Below are 25,474 nucleotides of genomic sequence, written 5' to 3'. Positions count from 1 at the left end.
AAACAAAGACGTAAGAAATAAGGATATATTATGTGGATGGCATTCTTCATCCTTGATGTTTATTGCTTGTATCTTTACGTTACAGGTAGCAGATATGCAGACACTTCGTAAATAGTGAGAACGACCCATCCTGCATTTTGCCCAACAATTATAGCTCTGTTGTTTCCTAACCCTTCTTACCAAACCACTACTTTAGGAAACAAGTGTTGCTGTCTTTAAAACATCGGCAGGATTCTGAAATCCCGGAAAATTTTCAATGCGCTCAAAATATGGGCTGATACACCACGAGTCGTAATACAAATAGATAAATTTAAAATAAAACTCTGATCCACTTATATTATGATAAGTTGTGTACGGACCCCTGCTCCTTTGAAACAATGAAAAGTATCTCCGTATCAACCTATTTGTAAGAACTTTAATTCAACAGAGATGACACTACATCGTTATCTCAAGTGAATTTCGTAGTTTGCATGTAAAGAAGTGTTGAACTATGTATTGGCTTCCGCTGTAACTCAAGGCAGGGGTACAAAACTGGCTCGCATCTTCAATGGTGGGCTAGATGTTAGCCCATTTCACAAAGCCCACTACAGGTTGGCCCCCTTGTCCACGGAAGAAGTGGGGTGAGAAGTAAACACCAAAAAACAAACCAACCATTGAAGCTTTGGAACCAAAAAACAGATGGATGCGCTGAAGCTTTGGAGCCTATCCTCGCAGCCATTGAAGCACCTCTTCCGCGTTGCTTCATCCACCACCACGACGAATCTCAGACGACCCTTTTCTCATTCTTCTTCGTATTCTAGAGTTGTCCTCCGCTGTTGCTCTTCCACCTCCATCTCCACCACTCCCGCCAACGCCGCCAGAGCCGGCGGCCGCAACCGGCGGGCATCCACATCTTCCTCCACCTCCGATAGAGACGCTGTTCGAGCCATTCGTTTGAAGAAGGTAAGTTCTTTCCAATAAAGCTCTGACTGAAATTCTGAAACTTCAATGGCAGAGTGTTGGGACATGAAGGAAGTCAATTTATGGGTTTGAAATTTGTTTCCTTGAATTCCGTTTCCAAATGGGTTTTAGGTAGAAGAACTGAGGAGCAAAGGTTTGGAGCCATATGCTTATGGGTGGGAAAGGACTCACACTGCTAATCAGCTGCAAGATATATACAAGGATTTAGCGGACGGTGAAGAGGCAAAAGCCGAGAGGGATGCTGTGTCTATTGCAGGAAGAATTGTGGCTCGCAGAGCGTTCGGAAAGCTTGCATTTTTGACTCTGAGGGACGATTCCGGCACAATTCAGGTTAGGAAAGCTTGCATTGCTATAATGCTTATATCTCATTCCTGGCTTTTTATTAAAAAAAAAGAAGCTCTTTTATCTACTCTTTAAGTTAAACGAAACGAAAATTAGAGCAAAGTGAGTGAGGTTATGAACATTTGGTTACAGCTTTACTGTGAAAAGGAACGGCTTGCAGACGAACAGTTCGATCAGTTAAAGGCATTTGTTGATATTGGTGATATAGTTGGTGCTAGTGGATCCATCAAACGGACAGAGAAAGGTAAGTTCTTTAACGTTTCTTGTTTATATTTGGTTGCTAAGCTTAGCTGATAGGCTAATAGCCTCTATAGTAAAAGGAACAACAACTATACTCGAGTTATGGATCAGTTGCTAGCTAAAAGGAAAAGCCTTTTGCTATTTGTGAATTTTCATTAGCTAATGATGTTAAACCAACCAACAAGTTTCATGCTTGTCTAAAAAGAGGTTATATTAGCCTCAAGGTCCTGCAAAGAAAGCTAACAAAAATTATTGGTTAATTCCTCAGGGGAGCTTTCAATTTATGTGAATTCTTTTGCAATTCTTACAAAATCTCTACTCCCGCTGCCGGACAAGTATCATGGTCTAACAGATGTGGACAAGCGCTACCGTCAGCGGTGTGTTGATACTTTCTTTTTGAGCATTACATTTTATATGTTTAGATGTTATACAGTTTTCCGCTACAACAACAACAACAACAAAGCCTTTTCCCACTAAGTGGGGTCGGCTGTATGAATCCTAGAACGCCATTGTGCTCGGGTAAATTGTTACACTAGATGAAAATTTTGGTTTACCTACAAGTTTCTAATTTTTTGTGTCTGTTCTATCTTATTTTCCCCATTAATATTTAGGTATGTAGATATGATTGCTAATCCTGAGGTAGCTGATGTATTCCGGAAAAGAGCAAAGGTAAATCGTTCCTGTTCTCTCCTTACCAGAAAACAATTAGGACCTACTAGGTTTCTAACTTTCTGATATATTCCTTTTTATGTTTGATAAGTTTTGAATTAATACTTCCATTCTTGAAAATGATTTTACTTGTTTGTTTTACTGAGTAGATTATATCGGAGATACGAAAGGCAGTGGAGTCTGTTGGTTTCGTTGAGGTTGAAACTCCAGTTCTGCAGGTTTGGCAATTTCTCCCAGTTTCATATTTGCATGGCATTTTAGCTATTTGTTTTGCTAGGCTCTGTGGTTATTTTGGATAGTGCATGCTCATAGATTACAATTATTCAATTAAAAGCCTGGCTGAAGTTTTTTTTCCTGGTAAAGTGGAACTGGAGAATTTGAAAAATGAAGTTCATCTTGTGAACATAAAATTTATATTTGAAGTTTAACAGTATCCTTGAGATGACAATTGATCATTGGTTGTTAGGTCATTGACTTATTTGTAAAGCTAAGAGAGACTTTCCAATGACATGTAGAGAAATAAACAAATAGTGGAAATCCAAATTGGTCTCTTGTTAACATGTTTGCATCTATTCATATCAGTTGGTGATGCTTATGCAAGAAATAGTTGCCTGGCCTGAATTTATAAGTTAAAGAAATACTATTTAATTCCTGGAATATATAATTTCTGATTATTTTTATGAATTTATTTTAATGTCATATACCTGGAACTTGGTTTTTTAATTGATTTGATAAACTAGGGAGCAGCTGGTGGTGCAGAAGCTAGGCCATTTGTTACACACCATAATTCACTTGGAAGGGACCTGTACTTGAGAATAGCAACTGAGCTCCACTTAAAGAGAATGCTGGTGAGGACTTTAGTTTTGTTGAGAATGTGAATGATTACTAATTCCACAGAAACTCTATAAAAGATTGGTTTAAGTTTCATACGGTAACAAATGAATAATTGGGCATAAGTTTTATTTCTCTTTACTTCTAACCTTATCTTACACCTGAATTAGATATTGAATAAGATCTGTCTATGGATGACAGGTTGGTGGGTTTGAAAAAGTGTATGAGATTGGTCGAATATTCAGGAATGAAGGCATTTCAACTCGTCATAATCCTGAATTTACCACTATAGAGGTAAATTAATTATTACTGTTTATTTTAACTCATCTTTATATACTTTACCAAATTAGCGTTACTAGGTGTAGGCTATTATATATAACTTTATTATTTTTATCAAGTGAAGCTCTGATCATTATTGGTATTAGTCTGATCTTAGATGTATGAAGCATATTCAGACTATGAAAGCATGATGAACATGGCGGAGGAAATTGTTACACGATGTGCGCTTGCAGTTCATGGGACTCTTACTGTTGATTATCAGGTAAATGCGACTTCACCCAACTTGTGACGGGATTTCTGTGCAGTTTACATTTCTGTGAAAAGCAAGTTGGAAAGTACGTGTGCTTAGTAGTAATATATGATATCAAGTTGCTTTTAATACGTTGTAACTGGTATCGTGTTCTATGCAGGGGGTGGAGATACATCTTGAGCGGCCTTGGAGGAGGGAAACCATGCACAATCTTGTAAAAGAATCCGCTGAGATTGATTTCGGTGAGTTGAGCAATGATCTTAAAGTGGCTAAAGAAGTTACTCTGAAAACCCTCGGAGCTGACCTTGATCACAAAGACAAAGTTTCTATTGAAGCATGCACATCTATTGGCCACCTTCTTAATGAGGTTGATCTCAATCTACAATCTATAGTTCTTGATCTTGGTTTTTGTTTGCATTGACTAATTAGTTTGCTGAGTTATCCATCTGATGGGAGGCTGTTGATATGAAAAGAACAGATTTCAATGATGAAAATCAGAAACTTTTTGAAATGTGGATTTTAATTTGTTTTTGTTCTACGCTGTCTTCCTTTTTTTCTGGTCCTAATTGTTCATTCGTCCAGGTTTTTGAGATTGCTGTAGAACCAAAGCTTCTGCAACCCACATTTGTATTAGACTATCCTATTGAGATATCTCCTCTGGCCAAGCCACACCGAAGGTATTATACCATGTCGATTAAATTGCGTATTACATTCATTTTGGTAGTTTTACATATCACCTTACACCTTTGTTCTTCTAAATTAGAAATGCAGGGTTGACTGAGAGATTTGAGCTTTTCATCTGTGGTCGTGAGCTGGCCAATGCTTTCTCTGAACTGACCGATCCTATGGATCAGGTAATCATGAATGCTGATTGTTTATTTTTACTGCCAATTGTTGTACGGTTCGCTATGTTGATTTCTATTACAAAGCATAGAGGATTTATCGTTGGTGATAAATTTGGGCAGAGAGGACGCTTGGAAGAGCAAGTGAGGCAGCACAATGAGAAGAAAGCAGCAGCTATTTCCGAAACAGATGGTGCAAATGATAAAAGAAAGGAAAATGATGACTCGTATGAGGTGACTCTTGATGATGATTTCCTTACAGCTTTGGAATATGGGATGCCTCCAGCTTCAGGAATGGTACGGTCATTATCCTGTCATATCTTTGTAATTTGGGAGAAAATGATAGGAAAACTAATGGGTAGAAGTTATATATATTTTCAGGGACTTGGAATTGACAGGCTAGTCATGCTTTTAACAAACTCGGCTAGCATTAGAGATGTAATTGCCTTCCCAGTTCTTAAAGTTCAGCAATAAGGAGACTGAGACAGCAAGAGGGCCAACGACGAGTTATTATATTGAGGTCAAGCTGCAAACGGCTTTATGTTTTATTCATCTATTTTTACTGATGTCCAGTTTAACGGGCTGCGGATACCTGGGTTTATTACTTTGGGGGCATAAATTTTGTGGTTTCACCATATGATAATGGACTTTGGCAAAACGAGATTAGTTGTTGGAAGATGTAAACAAGATGGTTATAACATTGGAAATATATTTTGGGTGGTCTTCTTTTGTTCAAATTATGTACGGATCCGACCATATGAGGGTGTGTCGGTGTCATCTATAAAGGTGCCGTGTAATCATGGAAATATAGCATCTCAATCTCTCTCTCTCTCTCTAAACTATTTTTGTTTTGTTTGCAAGTGGAACTTTTGCAAGTTGAAGTTGTAGTTATATCATGCAAGAGCAAGAGAGAAATAATGAAAACAAAGATGATGGGATTGGGATGGGACTTTGTGTTGTCCCCGCCCCCGGCCCGCCCCGCAATGATAATGATATATATTACAAAGAAAGAAAAAGGGCAATACATGCGCTTGTCTGTTTGTCTGTCTGTCTGTCTGGTAATTTGGTAAACAATTCCCTTCCTCTTTCATAACCTTACCTGCCTGCTGCTGCAGGGTGTGTTACTTTTCTCTGAGGACTCATCATCACCTGCCTAAAGCCTTCCTTCTTTTGGCTTCTATAATTATGTGGTTTTTTTTTTTTTTTGACTTTTTACCAGAAAATAAAGGAAAGACGTTGACTCTATAGCTTGTTTCATTCACTCTCAAACTCTCCATTTCTGTTTTATTGAAGCGGTGTTCTAATTTATTCTTAACTAGGAGGCTGAGATTGAGGGGGAGAATTCAAATTAGGATGCAAAATGGACGAGATATACTCTTTTTTTTTTTTGTCTATGCATAATAATAAGCCGTAAATGAGTTTGGTGTATGAATGGCAAATTGGAAAGACAAGGTATATATGGCATAAAAAACTAGGAGGCTGAGATTGAGGGGGAGAATTCAAACTAGGATGCAAAATGGACGAGATGTTCTATTTTTTTTTTTTTGTCTATGCATAATAATAAGCCGTAAATGAGTTTGGTGTATGAATGGCAAATTGGAAAGACAAGGTATATATGGCATAAAAAACCAAGGAATAAAATAAGAGAATGAGCATATATAATGTGAGATAGTAGGGAAGGGAAGTATGAAAGAGGAATATTTGATGTATATAATGACAGAGATGGCATAAAATAAAAGGAAACGTGGGAACTTTGGCTAGGTAACACAAGTAAAGAATGTAGAAACCATTAAATATTATTAGGGTTGAGGTGTCCCTTCCCTCTGAAGAAACAAATTCCTTCTTCTAAGACTTAATTTGCATGCATGCATGCATTAAGGGAACATCAACATATACATATACATATATATATATATATAACTGCTAATTATTAATTTAATTATGTTTGTGCTGTCATAAGTCATCAGTCATCAGTCATCTGATGTTTAATACTAATCCCTCGCAAGTTCAGAACACAAAACCAAACCACAATACATAGGACGTTATTGGCGTTGATTACCTTCCTATATAAATATAATATAATAACGGATTCAGAAAAACTTATTCATGTATGTCTATGTACGTATATATTGCTCGATGCCTGCCTTGCGAATCTGAACAAACCAATGATTGCTATTAGATTATTCTTTCTAATATCATAATTAATATAATCATATCTATATTGGCTCGGATTTGTTCTTCTCTTAATTATACCATTTTCTTCTTTAATCTTGATATATATATATATATATATATATATATATATATATATATATGTATATCTGGGTGTGTGTGTGTAAAAATATTTTGGATTTGGATTTGGGAGAGGGTAAAAGCTCTCTGTTTTTTATGTGTAATATTTTTGTTGTTGAGTGCTTGCCTTTATGTGTAAAAGCTTTCCCTTTCCCTTTCCTTTCTTTTCGTTCCTTCTTCTTTCTTTCTTTCTTTCTTTCTTTCTTTCTTTCTAAACTCGTAGACTTTGCTCTCTCATTACATTTTCTGTTTCTTCTCAACATTGTCAAGTGTCCATGATGTTCACGATGGAGGAGGTGGAACCCTAAAAGAGCAGGGTATAATCGTAATTTCAGTCTCCATAGACATAATTGCTGCTTTCTTCCTGTTCCCTCCCTCTACTTAATAATTTATAAAAAAAAGGGAATCCCATTCCCACAATCATAGGCTAGGCAGTAGGCAAGGCTCTTTCTTTATGCTTTACTTTTTAGGTTTGTTATTCTTCTTGAGGAGTTGGACTTCATAGGCCTTCAATTCATTTGTGTTTTGAAGTTGTAACAGATTTACGCGTACGGACGTTGCGAAATTCATACTTTGTCACATTGTTTCAGAATTGAGACTGGAACTGCAAAATAGGTAATTTGGAGAAGTAATGGTAAGTTGTTGTTGATGTGGTGTGATCCTAAGGAAGGCAGCCAGGCGCACACACACACACATATATATATATTGATGAGGTTTGTGTTTTGCAAGATTCATTGTCCTCCCTTCATCTGCTTTTGCAAGCCTAATTCCCCTCATATATACACTCCTGGACCACTCAAATTACAGAATTCCCCAACTCCATCTCCACCTTTGCCTAATTCAAGACTTGAACCAGTTCCTGAGACATCTGACCACTTATCTGATGAAGAAACCACTGAGATCATCAAGGAGGAGAGGTTATTAGGTAATGCGAATCCACAACCAGCTACCGCTCAGCCTTGTCTCAAGAGTAGTCTCCGAAAGCCTAATTCCGACTCAGGTGCTCCAAAACAGGAGGTGCTCAAGAAGAGAGTGCAGTGGACAGACTTTTTAGGGAAGCAGCTTGTTGACGTTAGGGAATTTGAGTGCAGGTGTGGTCTTTACTCTCTCTCTCTCTCTCTCTCTCTCCCCCCATTTTCTTTGGGTGGAATTCTTTAGTTAATTGTTGAATATGTCAGCTTCCCATTTCTACAACTAGTGTGAAGAAAATCTTACATCAGAATTCAAAAATCATGCTTAATCTTCTTTCCAAATGTTAAGCAGGAATAAAACCAATTGACAATACGAGAAGTGACCCAATTACTTATAAGCACATATAAGGTTCATTCAACAAAGCAGTACATCGATCAGATAACATCATGGTTACACTTTCTGAAAAGGGAAAAACAAATTTATACTAGCTTTGTTTGGATAGTTTGGATCTTTTCTCCTTATTGGTCTCAAGCGTAGCATTCATGCGAAAGTTGAAACCACCATTCAGTAGTGTATTTTTTCATAACTTAATAGCTGAAACTTGAAAGTGGAAACCACATACATGTTGTCTTCAAACTTTTCCTCCCCATCTTCACACCCAAACTTATCTTAATTTACAATACAACTTCACATTCTTCTTTACAACAACTTCCCTACAATGGAGAGATCACATTGTTGCGGTAATCTCAAACTACCATATGAAACGCACGGCAACGCATGACTTTTTGGTATACTGCCATAGTGGTATCTCTAGTACATCTAAGTTTCTCTCATGCCATTTGATTTGTTGAAATTACTTCTTTTGATGCACAAAATCGAGCCGATGTTATACCAACTTAGATCTGACCGTTAATCACATAAGTACAAGAACACACCAGATATGTCTAGAAGATATCTGTTGTAGGAATATATCTGCAACGTATCCTTAAATAAGTTGTTTTCTTTTCCAAAATGTAACAAATACCAAAAGCTGGTCATCTTCGTAGTTCCTTTCTCTAGGGATATTCTGCTTTCTGCTGTTGAAGAAAAGGATCGACAGTATTATTGGCCACTCAACCAAAGGATTCCAATGTCATTTTTTTAATCCTGGTTTTCGGAATTAGATTCTCGGAATTTCTATGAATCGTGGGTTGAATAGTTTTCACGATTTGATTTAGTAACACTTTTTTATCTTATTATGTTTCAAATGGGTTTTGGTTTCTCACCTAATCACTGCGCAATTTGTGTTTCTTCAACAGTGAACCAGAAGATACCGACAATGAAGACGACAACAGAAGAGGCTGCATTTGTGTTATTTTATGAAACTTCTCAAAATCAGCATCCACTCTGCAAATTCCTAAGGAAATCGCAGCAATTACAGGAGAAAGAAGGGAAAATTCACGTTTATGCAGCGAGTCTAAAATCGAACAGAACTCGAGTGTTTGAAATTCAGCTTTAGTTTTCGAGTTACCAAATTACAACGGAGCTGCAGCTTTCACAAGACTGTTTTATGACAACTCAATAGAGTGGGTAGTCAATATTCGTTTATAAGAATGTTGACAATATTGCATTCTTCTGATTATGAAACTTCTCACAAGTTCTGACACTAAATGAAGTAGTTTTTTTTCATTTAGATAGTTAATGCTTCAGCGGAGTTGCCCTCTAAAATGATAAAGATGCAATAACATATGCAAACACAAAAGCAATTTACACTAATATCATTTGATGAAATTTTTGTATATGAAACTTTTCGGGTCCGTTTGATATCTAACTTGAGAACAAAACTTAAAATTTTGATTTTTTTCTAAAAACACATGTTCTGATTTAAAAATTTTAAATCCAAAACCTTGTTTGGTATGCAACTTCTCTAAACTAATCAAAAAGAAAAAAGAAAAAAAAGTTAAGTTGAAGGGTTTGATGGGGGGCTTTCTCACAGTAAATTATGATCTTCTTGTTGGGGTTTTGAGCTCAAATAGTGACCTGGATCTCCAGTGAGATGACGAAGAAGGAGACAACACCGTCAAGTTGAATCCTCTGAACACGATGCTATCGATTGAGTTGTTGGGGGACTCAGGGCAAACCACGAGGTAGAAGATGTCGGTGGGGAGGAGGATGAGGTTGGAATGAGGCCGAAGACCCAGTAGAAGAAGGGTTCTGGCGAGTGTAGTTCTTGTAGCGGGTTGGCGGCGGGACACGGTAGACTTGGTATTTGGAGATCTGCAACAATTGGAAATTTGAGGAGTCGGGGGTGGAGCTTTGTTAAGAAATCAAGCAAACTGCAGTGCACACCAGTGCAGGCCTCTGTGAGAAGGTTAGAGAGAGAGACGGGAGTGGCTGAATCTCCAAAAAAAAGTCTAAAAACACAAATTTTGTGTTTTCAACAAATAGGCTTTGTTTTCAAATATTTTTGGGTTGGAATTTTGAGAATTGTTTTCAAATCAAATACCAAACAAAAATCTTAAATCGAGACTCAAAACTTGTTTTTAAGTTAAAAATATTGGATCCAAATCCAATACCAAACAGGCCATTCGTTACCCTCGTAAGTTTTTTTCTATCTTCAATTCTTGCAAATTACAAACAGAAGATTCTCATCAGAGAAAAAGATTGAAGCAAGCAAGAATAGAGAGAAAAATATCTCCAAACTCATCCAAAACCAAAACCATGAACAAATTGATACTTGTGAAACTGATCCGTCTGAAGCACCAGATGGCTGATGGCTCGGTCAATCCCTTCATTGATTTGGCGTTAAGCTCAAATGCATACCAGCTCAATTCCTTTAACTTTTGAAGTAGCTTATTGCACTATTTCTTGTTGAAAATGCCAAATATAGATTTGATTGCGTTGATGGCATTCTCGTTGATGAATGATTCGTCAAATCTTTTCAATAGAGGATCAAATTCCTCAGATTTTCTTACATTCTCTAGGTCGGGATCAGTCCGGATTCTCTGTTGACAGTAATAGTAATAAATTCCATAAGAATCTCTGTGAAATAAACCATGGTATTCTCAAATGTGGGTCCGTTACCTTGAAGTCTTCAAATCCAGCTTTCAAGGCATCCTCAAGTGCTGAGATCCCAGCTTGTATCTATATAAAGAATTGCAATATAAACAAAGCAGTTAATTGATCGCAAAAATGAATATGAAAGTGAGGAAATCCTTCAGAAAATACTATTCAATGCACGCAACAGCATCAGCCGTAGACGGATAAATCAAAATGTAGGTAAACTCAGGTGGAAACATTTTTCACGCTTGGTTAAATCTTTGAATGCCAAAACCAAGAGAAATGTTGAAGCAACATGCAAATTAATCATAATAATAGTATTCTTATTAGATACCTGATTAAGCTTAGAATAACAACAAGCAACATTGTAACTTGCAATGGAAGCTTCATCTAACTCTGGTTTTGATCCTAGTACAGATTCAAATTTCTCCAATGCTTCCTCATATTTGCCACCCCTTTTTCAACCAATAAAAGAACATAAATAAATGGAAGCAAACTGAAACTTATAACTTTTCCAATAAAAGAAAGATGAAGTATGAAAGAATGTACATATAAGATCAAGCTGCATACTTGTAAAGCTGGAGGCCTTGTCGAAGGTCACTTTCTCTCTGAGCTTTTTGTTCCTTTTTCCTCATATAGTTTTGCATCTGAATTCATTTTACAAACATTTAGAGACTACACTGGAGACCATTTCTAGAAGTATCTTCTTAAAAAATGAAGAAACAATTCAGACTGTTTGTGCTGGCAACTGGAACAATGATTCACTTACTTGGATATCCCTCAATCTTCCGCTAATTACACCAGAATTCCTCTCAGCTCTGATAATCTCCTTTTCCGTTAATTCACCTGAAGTATCTAAATTGCCTGGAAAGAAACAAAATTTCCGAAAACCTCAGACAATGTTACAGAAGAGTGATATAAGGGGAATGAGCTTTGAACTTGGATAACGAGTAAAAACGAGGCAGGGAGAATGAGCTAACCGTATCTCTTCTGCATTCGCATGAGAAGTGGACCGATCCTCTGGCGAATAGTGTACATTGTCCTCCCATACTCGGCAGCAGGCCATATTTCATCCCCAAAAACTGCACTGCATGCATTTTAGAACTGTTTGATCACATTGCCAACACAGGAACTCATTGGCATAAATAACTGATCAAAAGCGCAAACAATATGCACGTGCCAAAAAGAACTGGAATAAAAACAGTAATAAATACCACAGTTTAATGCCCCTTTATCGACATATTGTTGTCCCTCGGATTCCATTGTTAATTAACAGTTTGTAACCAATTTCATTTTAATATATTTCCGGATAAATTTTCAGAAATATGCAAAGCAAGAGTCATGCTGTCCAACAACCATACAAATAAAGCCACAAAAATTACAAGGGGAAGAAGGATCAGATAACAACCTTGTGGCAATAACTTTATCCCCAACAGTGAACTTGCCAGTCTTGTCAGCAGATCCACCGGGCGCAATGGCATCAATGTAAGTTCCACCATCTCGGCCCTTGGAGAATTTCAGCCCGTAAGGCTGCACCACTTCCACCTCATACTCTTCATATGCTTCTGGTTTTCCTTCTCCTTCTCCTTCTCCTCCTCCTCCTCCTTCACTTCCACTCTCTGCTGGTTTCGACTCAGTTTCCGATGTTTTTACTAAGAAAATAGACAGTCTAACCGAACGGGCGCCGAGGAAACTGCTTGAAGTGCTCAGAACTGAGAAATTCTTGGTCGGAAAAAACACAAGTGGGTGGTTGTTCTGCTGCTTGGTCAAAGAAGTTCTTGGCATTGGCGGTGCAGAACACAGAGACAGGTGACTTGTTGGAGCTAAAGACATTATGTTTGGCCTTGTTTTAGCTGAAATTACGGTGAAGGAGGAGAAGAAGAGGAAGATGTTGGAGTTGCTGGGGAAGTTTGGGGTGGAAATTCCATTTGTTTGGTCTCAAAGAAAAAGGTTTTGGATTACAACGAGTCCATGACTAGTGGCTCTAATAGTCTCTTGTCTTCAGTTCAAGGGTGTGATGCCACATGTCACTTATATGGGTGGTTGCCAAAGTCGACCGTTTTAATGGGTAGGTCTTCTGTGTTCCTGCACAACACAAGAGAGTATGTGTAACTTTAAATACAACCGGTTGCAAACTTTTAATAAAAATTTGAGTTTTGAGGCGCGCATAAAATTACCGTTTTTAGGGTTGTTACATACAACTCTGTTTTGTATTATAACACAACCTATCACCCAAATGTCTTTTGAAAAACAAAATTTCCCCCTTTTAATCCCCCAAGGAACCATGTCCTATAATTCCCATACGGCATCATTTTATTGTTTGTACGTGAGTCCCATAATAACCAGAAAATTAGCAACAAAAGGAAGACAAATATTAGCAGTAGAAGACCTAACGTTAACGAATAATCAACGGTTAAGTTAGAACATAATAAGGTTTTAATAAACAGCAACACGATGTTTCTGAATAAATACTAATAGTACACAACAAAAACATAGATGAAGCATAGATGTTTCTGGTAGTAATAATCTATAGATGCAAGATACACATTGCTCCATCCTCCAATTCCAACCATGGTACAGTTTCCCCGTAGCTCAAACAACTCTAAATCTTCATCTTCACATATTCCTTTTTATTCCTATGCAAAACCAAACGGGACAAAAACGAATCCGCTAATCTACAAACATATCCATCTCGTGTGATGCTGCGAGATTTGCTCTGACATTGTCAAAACCTGTTGAGAGAGAAACCAGAAAGAATAAGATTCAATTTCCATCTGGTCAAAACTGAAACCTTTTAGCGCTAGAGCTTTTCTTCACCTGCTTATTACAGATTTACAGGGATTCTTTGAACGAATCAAAACCTACAATGTGGAAGAAAGAAAATCGATGAGCTCGAACGCAATGCCAAAGGAATGAAAATGGATAAATCTTGAATGCCATGTCAAAGAAGAAGATATTGTCTCAATATACCAAAAGTTTATTTCTTCAAAATGTTGCTAGAGAGGATTTTCTTCCCATAAGGACTGGTCCGAAGAACTGACACATGAGGTTTTATTGCATCCACCAATTTAGAATGAAGGATTCCCTGCTCAAACAGCAAAGAGAATTTCAGAAGGACAAGCATAGAAAAACCCCATCGCTGCCCCAAAGAAAAAGAGATTAGAAAAATGATCAAGAACCGTATGATCACTTCACTTGTATTTTGTTATTAAATGCACATCTATTAATTTAATTATTCTTCGTAAAAGAACAGGAATTTCATTTAAACCACGAAAAAGAATGTAAGATGTACTATAATACTTTACCTTTGATTGACTAAGAGCTGCTTGGACAACATAATTTCCATAAGGGTCTTGCATGACTTGATCCAAGCGCGGATTTTCTATCAGCTCCTGAATAATGCGTGTGCGACGCTCTTCATCTGCATATTTCAGGCTTTTCTCAACCACATTACTGCTATACTTCTGCACCGACAAATCCCCATAATTACCCTCCAACTGGTCAAGAATATGTACAGTTGCCCACGGAAGCTGAAGTTCAAAGACAAATTGCACAACATAGTTCCTGCAAACAAAAGATGACGCGGATATCATACCATGTTAAACCATGTTAATGATGTATTAAATTAAGGACATTGAAAATGGAGGGGTGAAAAGAGAGTACCCAAATGGATCTTGAGAAAGGATTAGTGCATTTGAAGTAATCTCGCAGATTAATCGGTTTCTTTGTTCAGCATCCGAGTGGTTAAGGCATTTTTGTAGCACACAACAACCATGGCGGTCAGTTGCAAGCTCTACACAGTTAGTAGTTGCAGCTGCAAAAAGAAACTGCAAAAGAAACCATTGCCATCTTTCATTCCGTGATACATGATTTAATGAATTTACAAACTGATTCATGTAGTAAGGTACTCTGAGTTAAACCAACCGACAACAAATAAGAAGATACACGAATAAGTCATCACGCTTGCAACATTGCACAGAGAAAGAAAAAATCTCCACATCAGCAACATCCATGCGCTCATAAACTTCAAAATTAATTCAAAGTACTATATGTTTTACCTCGCGATATTCAGGCGTTAAATACTGTAAGCAGCGCTGTGCAACGTGATTTCCATTTGTGTTCTTTATCAAAGTCACTATCCCTGGCTTTAGCGATGAAACAACCATGGAAAACTGCTCTGCAATTTTGAGGGTTTCAATAACCTTTTGAACAGCCCGAGTCCTGTGGTTTGGAAGAACCCCAATTTCATCATATCAATATAGAAAAAAACATGCAGCGGATAAATTATAACCCACATGCATGCACAAGCGAGTAACGACGCACACACTCACACTCACACACACACACACACATGGGGGGGGGGGGGGGGGGGGGAGAGAGAGAGAGAGAGAGAGCAAACCCATGCATGTCACATGAAATCCTAACAAGTTCCCCTGGCTTTTTAGTGATTGAATGAAGAATTTGCATTTGCTGATCCTCATCACACACTTCAAGCAGCTTCTGAATGAGGTAATTCCCAAAAGGGTCTGTCATGAGCTCAACAATGTGATCAATGATCTCAGAAAAAATATTTTCGACATCTTTTTGGGCGCCTTCAGAAAACTTTCTTTGCAAGAAGCGGCAACCATGCTGGTCCTTAGCCATTAGATAAATTCTTCCTGTGATTTCATCCATGGAGTTATATTTCTGAGGCACTGTCTTCAGATCAGTATATTTCTGAGGTAGCACCTTCATATCTGTATTCTTAAGATGCATTAAACTAGGGAACATACCCCATGTGTTCAAACTATCCAATTGAAAGCATCCAGTATTTTGAGTAGATAAGGCATGCCGGAAATGACCATTTGGGAGAGCTTTGCCATTCTGGCTAACATGAGTAAGTGGTTCATCTGTTCCAATAGCACCGAACTTCACAGCTTTAAGTGTGTTCATCCCATGTGATCTTGTTAGAATCTTCTCAGGAAAACTCTGCTTTCCCACTTTGTCAAGAACTTGAATCCCATTAAAATCTGTGTACGAAAGAGCAGGATTTGATTGGTGTGGACCCCTGGGAACCACATAATTGTTCCATATTCGTTCTTGATTAGATTGTTCAAGCCGATTAGAGATTGGTACCTCAAAATGGGGGTACCTCGGGGTTGGACACGTGAGCCTGCTTGCAATATTCCCATTCCCTTGAACCAGATGCTGAGCTTCCAACCGCTGATCATGAAGCTGCTGCAAGTACACATATCGCTGCTGCATCCTATAGTATTGCTCCTCTTCCATGTTCCTCCAACTAATTTGATTCTGGTTTAGCTGTTGAGAATGTAGGTAAGGAATACGAGATTGTGCATCAAGAAAGAATTGCTGCTGATGATCAGATGTTAGAGGAAACTGCAGACCAGGAGCAGGCACATTAGAAAGGAAATGAAAACCTTGCACTGCAGGAGCTAGAGGAACACCAGGAGATAAATTTTCAATAGGCTGTGAATAGGCAGCCTGCGGTTTCTTAAGCTCTTCAAAATTGAACTTTAACATATTTGAACTTTCTTGGCCTGCATTTATCGCATCAAACTCATAAAATCCACAAGGTATGTTATTTGGTGCTTGGAAAGAGGGAACAACCATGACCTGCGTATCCATATTTGAAACCTGTGTCTTTAAGCTGTTTGCGATTTGGCCATTCATTGAAAAGGAGTAGTTCTGCAAGGATTTACTATTTTCGACATGACTCCCAGCTTCCATATTCACTGCACCATCGAAGCTCAGTCCTGTGAGTGCAGACGTTAAGGATTGATCATCAGGTAGATTTGTTACATCTTGTTGAACCCTTTTCACAGGTGATTTCTGAATTTTATTTGCCGAGTTCCTCCCCCCATCTATCCTCCCATTGTTATGGAGTTTTTCACTCAATGGCCCCTTGCAGGAGTTCACACAGATGGGAGACAATGACGCGTTCTTTGTTCCAGATTCATCAGAATGTGTGTTCCCAGAAGTAGCATTTGGTATCTCACCAAGAAGCTTCTCAAATTCATCAAACTCTAGTTCAGTTCTTCCTTCTTCCATGTCGTATTCGCAGTCCGTTTAACAATGCACTCTGCCAGACAGAGCAAGCACTAGCAGGCAAGCAAACTCCCAAGATAAACCCTTCAATCCGGCAAGAATTTATTATTACAACTCAAAATAAACACACATGACATTATTAAAAAATCAGTAAATACAAAACCAACGCACTCAAACTATCAATTTCAAGACATGGTCCTACAATATTTATGCAAATTAAAAATAACCCGCACTTTACAGACAGAAACCACGCCAGAATTCCAATTTGAAATGAAAAGACACTTCAATCTGATAAAATCCCTCCCACTAGAGAAATTGGTCATCAAAATACACCATTTTTACAACTATTTATTTTATATTTTAATTATTATTTTTTAAATAAGGACAACATTCCATTAAACAAAAAAAACAATCAATCAGTGCCGTTATGTCAGCTCTCAGTCCAGAAACAGAGTCCACACAATGCATGAAAAAGATGAGGATCATCAGCAGGATGATCACACAATTTCAACTAAAAAAATTTAAAAAAAAAATCTCGATTATTACGTGCGAAGCAAAGAAAATGGATGATCAATCCGATTGCTTTGAATTATTCCCATTAAATAAAAAGAAAGAAACATACCCGAATACCCGAAATCGATAGCTGATCAAATGTGAGAAAACCCAGATGATCCTGATCATCAAGACGCCAAATTTATAATTCAGAATCAAAAGAATATCAAAACTTCACAATCAATATATCAACATAGAAAGGGCAACAATATGAGGTGCGGGTGAACATAGCAAAAGAACAATGCAGAAGAAAAAGAAGCCAATAAGGAAATCCAAACAAAAGAAGAAAGAGGAGGGAGAGACGTACGGGGGAGGAGTGAGGGAAAAAAAGGGCAATGAGGGGTGGCAGTGGAGAATCGTAGTGAGAGAGAAAACAGAGGCGTATACAGAGAGAGTGTTGGGCAGAGAATTGGAGAAGAGAAAGAGGGTGTTTTGGGTAATTAAAAGAAAAGGGAGTGCAAAGGGAGTGACAGTGTGTGTGTGTGTTAATAAGTGTTGTTGGTGAGGTGAGAGAGGAATTGAGGAATGGAGAGAGAAAGAGAGAGGTGGAGTGAGGGAGAAGGAGGCGGCGTCAAGGAGAAGGCTCTCTCTCAAAAGGGATAGAAAAGGAGAAAGAGATGGCCATTTGGCAACACCACCAACTCCAATCGCCCATCTTTGCCATTTTCATGCATGAATTGCACGAAAAATAGAAAAATGAAAATGCGGGATGGAATGCTTCTTATTCTTGTTTGTTTTATGGTATGCTATGTCCCATGTTACATTTTCTATATATCATCTCATATGCCTCCCCTCTCTCACCCACTTTGTTTTTGTGCATTCACTTTTCAATGTGCTTATTATATTGGCTTTCTTTTACTTGTAGTAAAAGACAGTATAAGACATTAAAACTTGTTCGTCTTCTAATTCTAGCATTCTAATGTCATTTTAGTATACTTAAGGGGAGATTCGAACTCGAGTAAAACATAAAAGCAAAATAAAAACCTTGTAGTTGTTGAAGTATGGAGGCTATCCCACACCATTCCATCCACCATCCTAAGAATAAGAGATAATGTGTGATTGAAAACATATAGAAACGGTATATTTCTCTTGGTGCGTCAACTTGTTACCCAATTCAGTATCTCTTACCAAATTATATAACATTATGAATTGGCAATGCCATACGTGCCTTATTGCCTTAGCTTTTTGTGCCTATATGGGAAGGGGGGCCCATCGCCACAACTAGCAAGCAACCTTTGGGTTTACATTACTTTAGTGTATGCACTTATTTCACCTTAATTATGTAGCTATGCGCTTGAAATTGATATATAATTTATGAAAGATAATGCACTACTAATAGTAGCTCCATGGTGTATTATACAAGGGAAAAGATAAACGCATCTTCTTCTTTTTTGACATAAACATTTTTTTTTGTGATCTGACCTCAAACACACCGTTGTTTAATCATATCCATGAATTCTTTTTTATTTATTCAATATAATAGCTAAAACTAAAAAAAAGTATGAAAACCGCTTCCTTTGTACAATGGTGAATCTTTGAATACTTTTTTTTTTGAAGGGGAAAAACAAGGCTGTAAAAATTAAAATGTTACTAATAGTTGCATTGGAGTTGAAGAGAAGGGTGGCCAATGGCCATATCAAAAATTCAATTTGATGCGTGGACGTGACCCAGAGCTTTATATTTTCTGGAGAAAGAGATAGAGTGTGTGAGAGATGACTAGTCGACTCACTAGAATTTAGTTGGAATTGCTAGTTGGAATGACTAAGAGGCGGGACAAGCGGATCATTATTAACTGTTTGTTATTGTAGCAGTAATTCATTCACATATCACTATTATATTCACCCTTCCATAACATCTTCCACATATAATTACTCTTCATTTCCATATCAAATCCTTACCAAATATCTAAAAAATTTAGATCAGTGAGTAAAAAGTATCTTGACCAAAAACAAGTCACCAAAAAAGTAAAAATTATAAAGAAATGTTACTTCTTTGTCGTTTATAAAAACACATGATTGGACTAAAGATCTGTCTTCTTCTCCACATTCGATATCTATTGCTTTTCCATTTCCAAGCAACTGACGTAGGGTCGGAGGAAGCAACCACACATTGACTAATTAGTGATTAGACAGACATCCCACTAGATTATGACCTTGTAAGATGAGAGCAACAAGCCCACAAATTACATTACCGTCTACAGCTATAATCGGTTCAAAACTTAACGTGCGTGATAAAAACACCAACCTAATCACACTCTACAACATTAAATGCGTCTTACCAGTCACTTATCCTTTGAAAATTATTTGGCCCAAGCCTAACCATTCTCTTTTAACTCCGTTGAGCTTGTTTTCCTCTTTTGAACATGCAATTCAATGTCAAAGACTATCAATAACTCAAACAAAACAAAACAAATCAAGAATACAAACACTCTTGGCACGAAAATTTCTTCCATTCAAATTATACTTGCAGTGATCGCTACACTGAACACGAATTCAACATCCGCCGCACTCCCGTGAGCTAACCTCACCGGAATCCTTTATGTATACAAAAAATTTCTTCCATTCAAATACTATCGTTCTAATAACTTGTTGCCATCGTCTAGGGTCTAGGATTCTAGGTTGATCTTGTTCGCTCCTCTTCCTCAGATCGTACTCGTTCTCGATCAACTTTAGTAACCGTAGCCTGTCACAACAAAAGGAACAAGTTGGCAAATTTGCATTTAGACAAACACAAAAGCGGAATAGAGAGCACAAGATTATCTACAAACCTGAGTTGTCCATGGGGTTGCCGGCAGGCACTGCAGGTTCTGGCTCTTTAATCTCAACAACCACACAATCTGACATTAAGAAAGTTTTCGCAACAGAGGATGCATGCTCTAGGCAACATCTCACCACCTGAACAATAAAAGGAATCAAAAATTCAGTAAATTATGTAAATGAGATTTCAATTATATTCGTGGAAGTCAATAAAAGGCAACGTCTAACACAGCTTCTGCACAGAAACTCACCTTGGTTGGATCAATGATTCCAGCAGCCATTAAATCTTCATAGTTTCCAGTGGCAGCATTATATCCATACTTCGGATTGTCACTCGAAAGCACCTGAAAAAGGAGACTCCAATTTATTAAAACAAACATAGCATTCACATGGTAAGCATAGAATATTCTATATTGAGCCAAACGAAAGAATACCTTCTCACTGACAACACTTCCATTTACACCAGCATTCTTGGCGATTAATTTCAGAGGGTAACTAAGAGCTCTTTTAACGATATCTGCTCCAACCTGCAATCACCAATTGATTTGAGCCAACATTCAATACAGTTTCAGTCATAACCAGAATCTTCTTCTGAATCAAACCCAAAAAGATTGGGGGAGTTCAATAATCAACAGATTTGTTACCTTTTCTTCATCATTATCAAGAGTATCTTTGATTGCGTCAACCTTTGATGCTAACCTCAGAAGTGTGCATCCACCTCCGACAACAATACCTTCCTCAACAGCTGCCTGGACAATTACCAACATTTTAAATTTTGATGGCGCTTTAAAGCGCAGATGAAAGAAAACTTAACAGGGACTTAATATGAAAAGATGTAGTTTGAGTTGGGGTACCTTTGTTGCATTCAGAGCATCTTCAACTCTCAGTTTCTTTTCTTTCAGCTCTGTCTCTGTTTGTGCTCCAACCTTGGAGAATTCAAGAAAAAGTTAATACAAATGAATTACCATTGCAACACCAATACATCATAATCCAAATTGTCTACGTGTATTTCAAAACTTACCTGTATAACAGCAACACCACCAGATAGTTTTGCAATCCTTTCATTAAGCTTTTCTCTTTCATAGTCCTGCTCGGCCGCCTGCAATAATTGTTTAACTTGTTAAGGCTATAAGACTATAAAGAATGACAAACGTCCGTAAGCATTTTTTAGAGAAGGAGAAAGAGGGTTTCACCTCAATGAGGTTCTTAATTTGGGCAACTCGCTTGTTAACTGCTTCCTGAGTACTTCCATCACCAACAATTGTGGAGGTATCCTTTGTAAGAACCACTTTCGATGCATGGCCTAGGACCTCCTTTCCAACATTCTCTAATGTGAGTCCTACTTCCTCTCTGATGACAGTTCCTATAAGCAAATTAATAGTATCTCAATATCACATTACAAACAGAAAACAATAAAGGAGACTCATACGTTACACCAACGCTCCATTCAAACAGGAGGAGGTAAGTCATGTATTATTAGCATACAAGACACCTAGGCAAGAGTTGAGACCAAAAAAATGAATTAGACGTAAAAGTACCTCCAGTTAGAATAGCAATGTCATCAAGGTACTGGCTCTTGCGATCACCAAACCCGGGAGCTTTAAGGGCAGCAATCTTAAGAGCTCCTCTTAGCTTGTTTACAACAAGAGTTGCAAGAGCTTCTTGTTCAATGTCTTCTGCAATGATTACAACTGGGTATCCTCCTCTAATAGCATCCTCCAAAATGTTAATAAGGTCCCTTGCATTTGTAATTTTTTTATCAACAAGAAGCAACTGCACAAAACCCACTCTTGTATTAGGAGGCACAAATAACACATTGAAAATTAAACTTCCATCACCCAGGGAAAAAGGATATGTTACCTTGCAGTTCTCATATTCAACTGCCATTTTCTCACTGTCAGTGACAAAGTAAGGTGAGATATAACCACGATCGAATTGCATTCCCTCAACAACATACAGGCTGTTCTCAGCGCTCTTTCCCTCTTCAAGGGTCACCACACCCTTCCTACCCACCTTGCTCAAAGCTTCAGCAATCATGTTTCCTACTTCGTAATTGTTTCCTGCACTAACAGCTGCAACATCTGCCAGCTCACTGTCTTCAACCTGCAATGAGTTGTAAACTTTTCTTGTTCTGAGGAGATTTAAGGATTATGAAGCAATGCAAAGAAACAAAGGAAATCATAATGCTAGGCTAACACCACATGGTCGATGGTTGAGACTGTAAAAATTGGAAATAAATTTACGCTACCTCTTTGGAGATCAACTTAAGCTCATTTACTAGGGCTCTAGTGGTCTTTTCAATGCCACGTGTGATTAAAACAGGGTTTGCCCCAGCTGCAACCACCTGAACAATTGAATTCAGTTAACAGAAGTTTTCACACAATCTCTCTCAAATGTAATCAGAAAGACCACGGTACAAACCTTGACACCTTCAGCAATAAGACCTTGTGCAAGAACAACAGAAGTGGTTGTACCGTCACCAGCCAGGTCATTAGTCTTGGCAGCTGCCTGTCTCACTAACTTAGCTCCAATATTCTCAACAGGGTCCTCCAACTCAACCTTTAGGCAGCAAAGGAAGTTAATAATCTCAAAATTACAGTCCTCATGAAAATTGCCCTAAATTCAAAATTGCAAACTCTTGGACAAAGTGAAAACGTTTCATTTCAGTATTCTATCCGACCAAATAAGGACTTCATTTAGCTCATATGCTTTGCCAAACTCACAACGTGCTGCTCTCATGTCTCACCTCACACTACATCTTGAAATGCTAAATGAAACATTGACGCTCTCAAGCTCAGAACTACAACATATAAAAGCTAAGAGGAGCACTTGAAAGCTTTAAACTTGTTCCCTCCGAAAATGTGACACAAAGAAAGGGTCATATACCTCTTTTGCGACGGTTACACCATCGTTAACAATTTTGGGGGAGCCATACTTGCTCTCTAGAACGACATTCCTTCCCTTTGGACCAAGTGTAACCCCAACAAGGTCGGCGAGCTTGTTGACACCAGTCTGTATAACAATAAGATAATATGTTAGAGCACGTAAAGATAAGAGGCACCACAGAATGGAAACAAATTAGCAGCCCTGCTCTTCAAAAGACTCGCCTGTAATTTCTTGATGGCAGAGCCGTCCTTGTTGAAGTGCAATTCCTTGGCCATGGCGCAGATCCTGGGAGCTCGTGTCCTCCTCATAGCCACATGTTGCCTCCTAGAGAGAGAGAATGAAGAGATTGAAGCACGAGACGACAAGTTGTCGAATTTCCTGTCAATGACACGGCTAGGAGCAGCCAACGAACCAACTGAAGTCATGGCTGCAAATGTGGATGCCATCTACCCCTGTCAAATTCAGTAGCACATGCAATTATTGAAAAATTCAAATTCATCTGTGTTCATTTAATTGAAAAAACCAATTTCATGTCATTTCATTTCAAATGAAATGGATGATTAAGATAACGGTGAATTGGATTCAAATGGAGCAAAGAACAAACCCAATACAAAAAAAATAAAAAATAAAAACAAACAAAACAAGCTGAAAAAGAAAAGGGAAGCACAGAATCCAAAAAGGCTTCAATTGATACTGATAGCGCACAACACAGAATATAGGACAGCAAGCCGCCTCTCAAAAGCACCAGAAACACGAGCACAATTGAGTAACAGAGCTTCAAGAGAGAGAAAGGGAGAGAGGTTGAAGAGATGAATCACCTCACCTGAGAGCTAAACAGCAGAGTGGAAGAAGAGTCGATAGGGTTTAGGTAGATAGGGAGACTGGAGAGCGAAGTCTTGAGGGTTTTGGTGGGTTTGGATAAGAAACGCCCAAGAGAGAGCACAAGGAAAAGGAGTGAGAGCTCGAGGGAAATGTTATGTTATATTGGCGACTGAGCGAGCGTTAGGTTTACCCACTCCCCACCCTTGAGCTCTTGAAGCTTCCAGACCCAAACTCCATCTGGACCGTCCGATTCCTTTTCGTTCGTCCTCCTTACGAACACTCTAGAACTCTGAATGAAATTTTGTGGGTATTGGGCTTAAATAATTTGAATCTTGGGCTTTTTTTTGTCTCAAGATATTGATGGGTCTTTTTATGGCAAAGAAGAGGGGATTGCACTTACATTAGTTGATTTGGAATTTTCTTCTTATGCAGATATTCCCACATGGACATGGATATTCTTCTTACGCAACACTTTGCTTGTATTATATGGATGAGCTCAGGATCCTCTTTGTGGGGATAGTGGGATTCTCAAATCGTGTTCGTACATCGTAGTATATCGTGCAGTCAGAACTTATTTTAAATATATTTTTTAAATTAAATATGAATAGTACATGACGAAAATTGATGACACGATATACAATGAACGGACACGATTTAAGGATCCGGAGAGGATCCTCCTGGGTATTATATATCTACTTATCATTTGTGTTGTGTCATTTCATTTAAAATATAAAAAAAAGAAAGGGAAAAATAATCAAATAAATAAAAAAAATAAAAATTTATAAATGAAGTAGACAGATTCCAAATGAATTATATGCTATTCAATTTGAAAACAAACAACACAAAAATACGACCTCATTTTGTTAGGGAATGATTTGACACCTTAATTGTTTAATCTATTCTCACTAATGTGGACATCATTTCTCCTTTTTAAACTCAAACTAGTCATGTTTTTAGATGATGAGTGATGTTTCAAACGCCACTTCTCTATCTATTAGATTAAAAGAATATTGAATGAAATAATGTTTGATCCCAGTTGAAGTTAAGATCGATGCATTAGTCGAATGGTTTTTTTCTAGCATTAACCATTGTGAAGTCACTGAATTTACCTTAAATAGTCATTATAGAAAACAAAATTGGAAATGTTTCGTCGTTTTAGAAAACAAATGTTAATCACAATGGTCAAATCTAGCTATATATAATCCAACGAGTCTCAGGCTGGCCGGCCGGCTAAATTGTTAATTTCAAATTCTGGTTGTAAGTACGTGTGAAGGAGATATAATCTATGCTCTCAATTTATGAAAGTTCCAAACACGCACGCACGCGCGCGCGTGTGCATGCGCCCACACACACATATATATACATATATGATGAGGGATATATCAATCCCCGTACAAATATATATATACACACACACACTCAAGTCTCTGTATGTGATAGCTAGCTTTCTTGGATTGGAAGCAACAGATCATAATCTCCTACCTACAGAAAAAAAAAAAAAAAAAAAAACTCTTTGTCTGTATGTCTGCATTGATCGATCTTCACGAATCAAATTGATTGTTGTGTATTTACCTTATGTATATTTACTTAGTTAGGAAGCCAACACGTTTCATGGGATTAATCATGTATAATCTCGGTATATATTTTACTTCCCTGTTCATATCAATAACATACGAAAAATTTCAAACCTTTGGTTCTTATGATGGTATCAGAGCCCCTTCGTGGTGGCTCCTAATTTCCCTTTTTGTGTTCATGTG

General features: G+C 37.9%; 4 protein-coding genes across 10 annotated transcripts; 1 reads left to right on the top strand and 3 right to left on the bottom strand.

The window, feature by feature from the left end:
• Window positions 1–85: 85 nt before the first annotated feature.
• Window positions 86–5,150, top strand: LOC103414768 (lysine--tRNA ligase, chloroplastic/mitochondrial-like). Its single transcript, XM_008353139.4, has 15 exons — window positions 86–507; window positions 591–942; window positions 1,072–1,290; window positions 1,435–1,546; window positions 1,811–1,919; window positions 2,154–2,211; window positions 2,361–2,429; window positions 2,952–3,059; window positions 3,244–3,336; window positions 3,479–3,583; window positions 3,732–3,938; window positions 4,154–4,248; window positions 4,335–4,425; window positions 4,537–4,710; window positions 4,795–5,150. Exons 2-15 carry the CDS (start codon window positions 679–681, stop codon window positions 4,885–4,887), a joined length of 1,797 nt encoding a protein of 598 aa, XP_008351361.1. The 5' UTR covers window positions 86–507; window positions 591–678; the 3' UTR covers window positions 4,888–5,150.
• A 4,986-nt stretch (window positions 5,151–10,136) lies between these two features.
• LOC103414785 (protein MET1, chloroplastic-like) lies at window positions 10,137–12,674 on the bottom strand. Its single transcript, XM_008353159.4, has 7 exons — window positions 12,065–12,674; window positions 11,637–11,743; window positions 11,426–11,520; window positions 11,227–11,303; window positions 10,991–11,111; window positions 10,681–10,740; window positions 10,137–10,601 (listed from the first exon to the last, which is right to left on the bottom strand). Exons 1-7 carry the CDS (start codon window positions 12,487–12,489, stop codon window positions 10,458–10,460), a joined length of 1,029 nt encoding a protein of 342 aa, XP_008351381.3. The 5' UTR covers window positions 12,490–12,674; the 3' UTR covers window positions 10,137–10,457.
• Window positions 12,675–13,030: 356 nt separating this feature from the next.
• LOC103415437 (pumilio homolog 12-like) lies at window positions 13,031–17,813 on the bottom strand. 6 transcript variants are annotated; one of them, XM_070818672.1, is made up of 10 exons: window positions 17,561–17,700; window positions 17,324–17,374; window positions 15,429–16,785; window positions 15,056–15,314; window positions 14,715–14,877; window positions 14,320–14,483; window positions 13,962–14,220; window positions 13,627–13,741; window positions 13,474–13,517; window positions 13,031–13,388 (listed from the first exon to the last, which is right to left on the bottom strand). In XM_070818672.1, exons 3-8 carry the CDS (start codon window positions 16,702–16,704, stop codon window positions 13,634–13,636), a joined length of 2,229 nt encoding a protein of 742 aa, XP_070674773.1. In that variant the 5' UTR covers window positions 16,705–16,785; window positions 17,324–17,374; window positions 17,561–17,700; the 3' UTR covers window positions 13,031–13,388; window positions 13,474–13,517; window positions 13,627–13,633. The 6 variants fall into 6 exon arrangements, with proteins under 6 accessions (XP_070674773.1, XP_028955081.2, XP_028955082.2 ...); XM_029099248.2 differs by having other exon boundaries at window positions 15,056–16,785; window positions 17,561–17,813; XM_029099249.2 differs by having other exon boundaries at window positions 17,324–17,706.
• Window positions 17,814–19,683: 1,870 nt separating this feature from the next.
• LOC103414744 (chaperonin 60 subunit beta 2, chloroplastic) lies at window positions 19,684–23,997 on the bottom strand. 2 transcript variants are annotated; one of them, XM_008353111.4, is made up of 15 exons: window positions 23,719–23,997; window positions 23,117–23,347; window positions 22,896–23,021; window positions 22,431–22,568; window positions 22,258–22,353; window positions 21,870–22,112; window positions 21,548–21,782; window positions 21,203–21,372; window positions 21,031–21,108; window positions 20,864–20,935; window positions 20,654–20,758; window positions 20,444–20,536; window positions 20,261–20,353; window positions 20,021–20,147; window positions 19,684–19,935 (listed from the first exon to the last, which is right to left on the bottom strand). In XM_008353111.4, exons 2-15 carry the CDS (start codon window positions 23,339–23,341, stop codon window positions 19,922–19,924), a joined length of 1,815 nt encoding a protein of 604 aa, XP_008351333.2. In that variant the 5' UTR covers window positions 23,342–23,347; window positions 23,719–23,997; the 3' UTR covers window positions 19,684–19,921. The 2 variants fall into 2 exon arrangements, with proteins under 2 accessions (XP_008351333.2, XP_008351340.2); XM_008353118.4 differs by having other exon boundaries at window positions 23,714–23,910.
• Between the last annotated feature and the right edge of the window lie 1,477 nt (window positions 23,998–25,474).

The sequence above is a fragment of the Malus domestica genome, chromosome 03 (genome assembly GCF_042453785.1).
Source record: "Malus domestica chromosome 03, GDT2T_hap1".
Taxonomy (NCBI): domain Eukaryota; kingdom Viridiplantae; phylum Streptophyta; class Magnoliopsida; order Rosales; family Rosaceae; genus Malus; species Malus domestica.
This window is presented reverse-complemented; position numbering and strand designations above follow the sequence as displayed.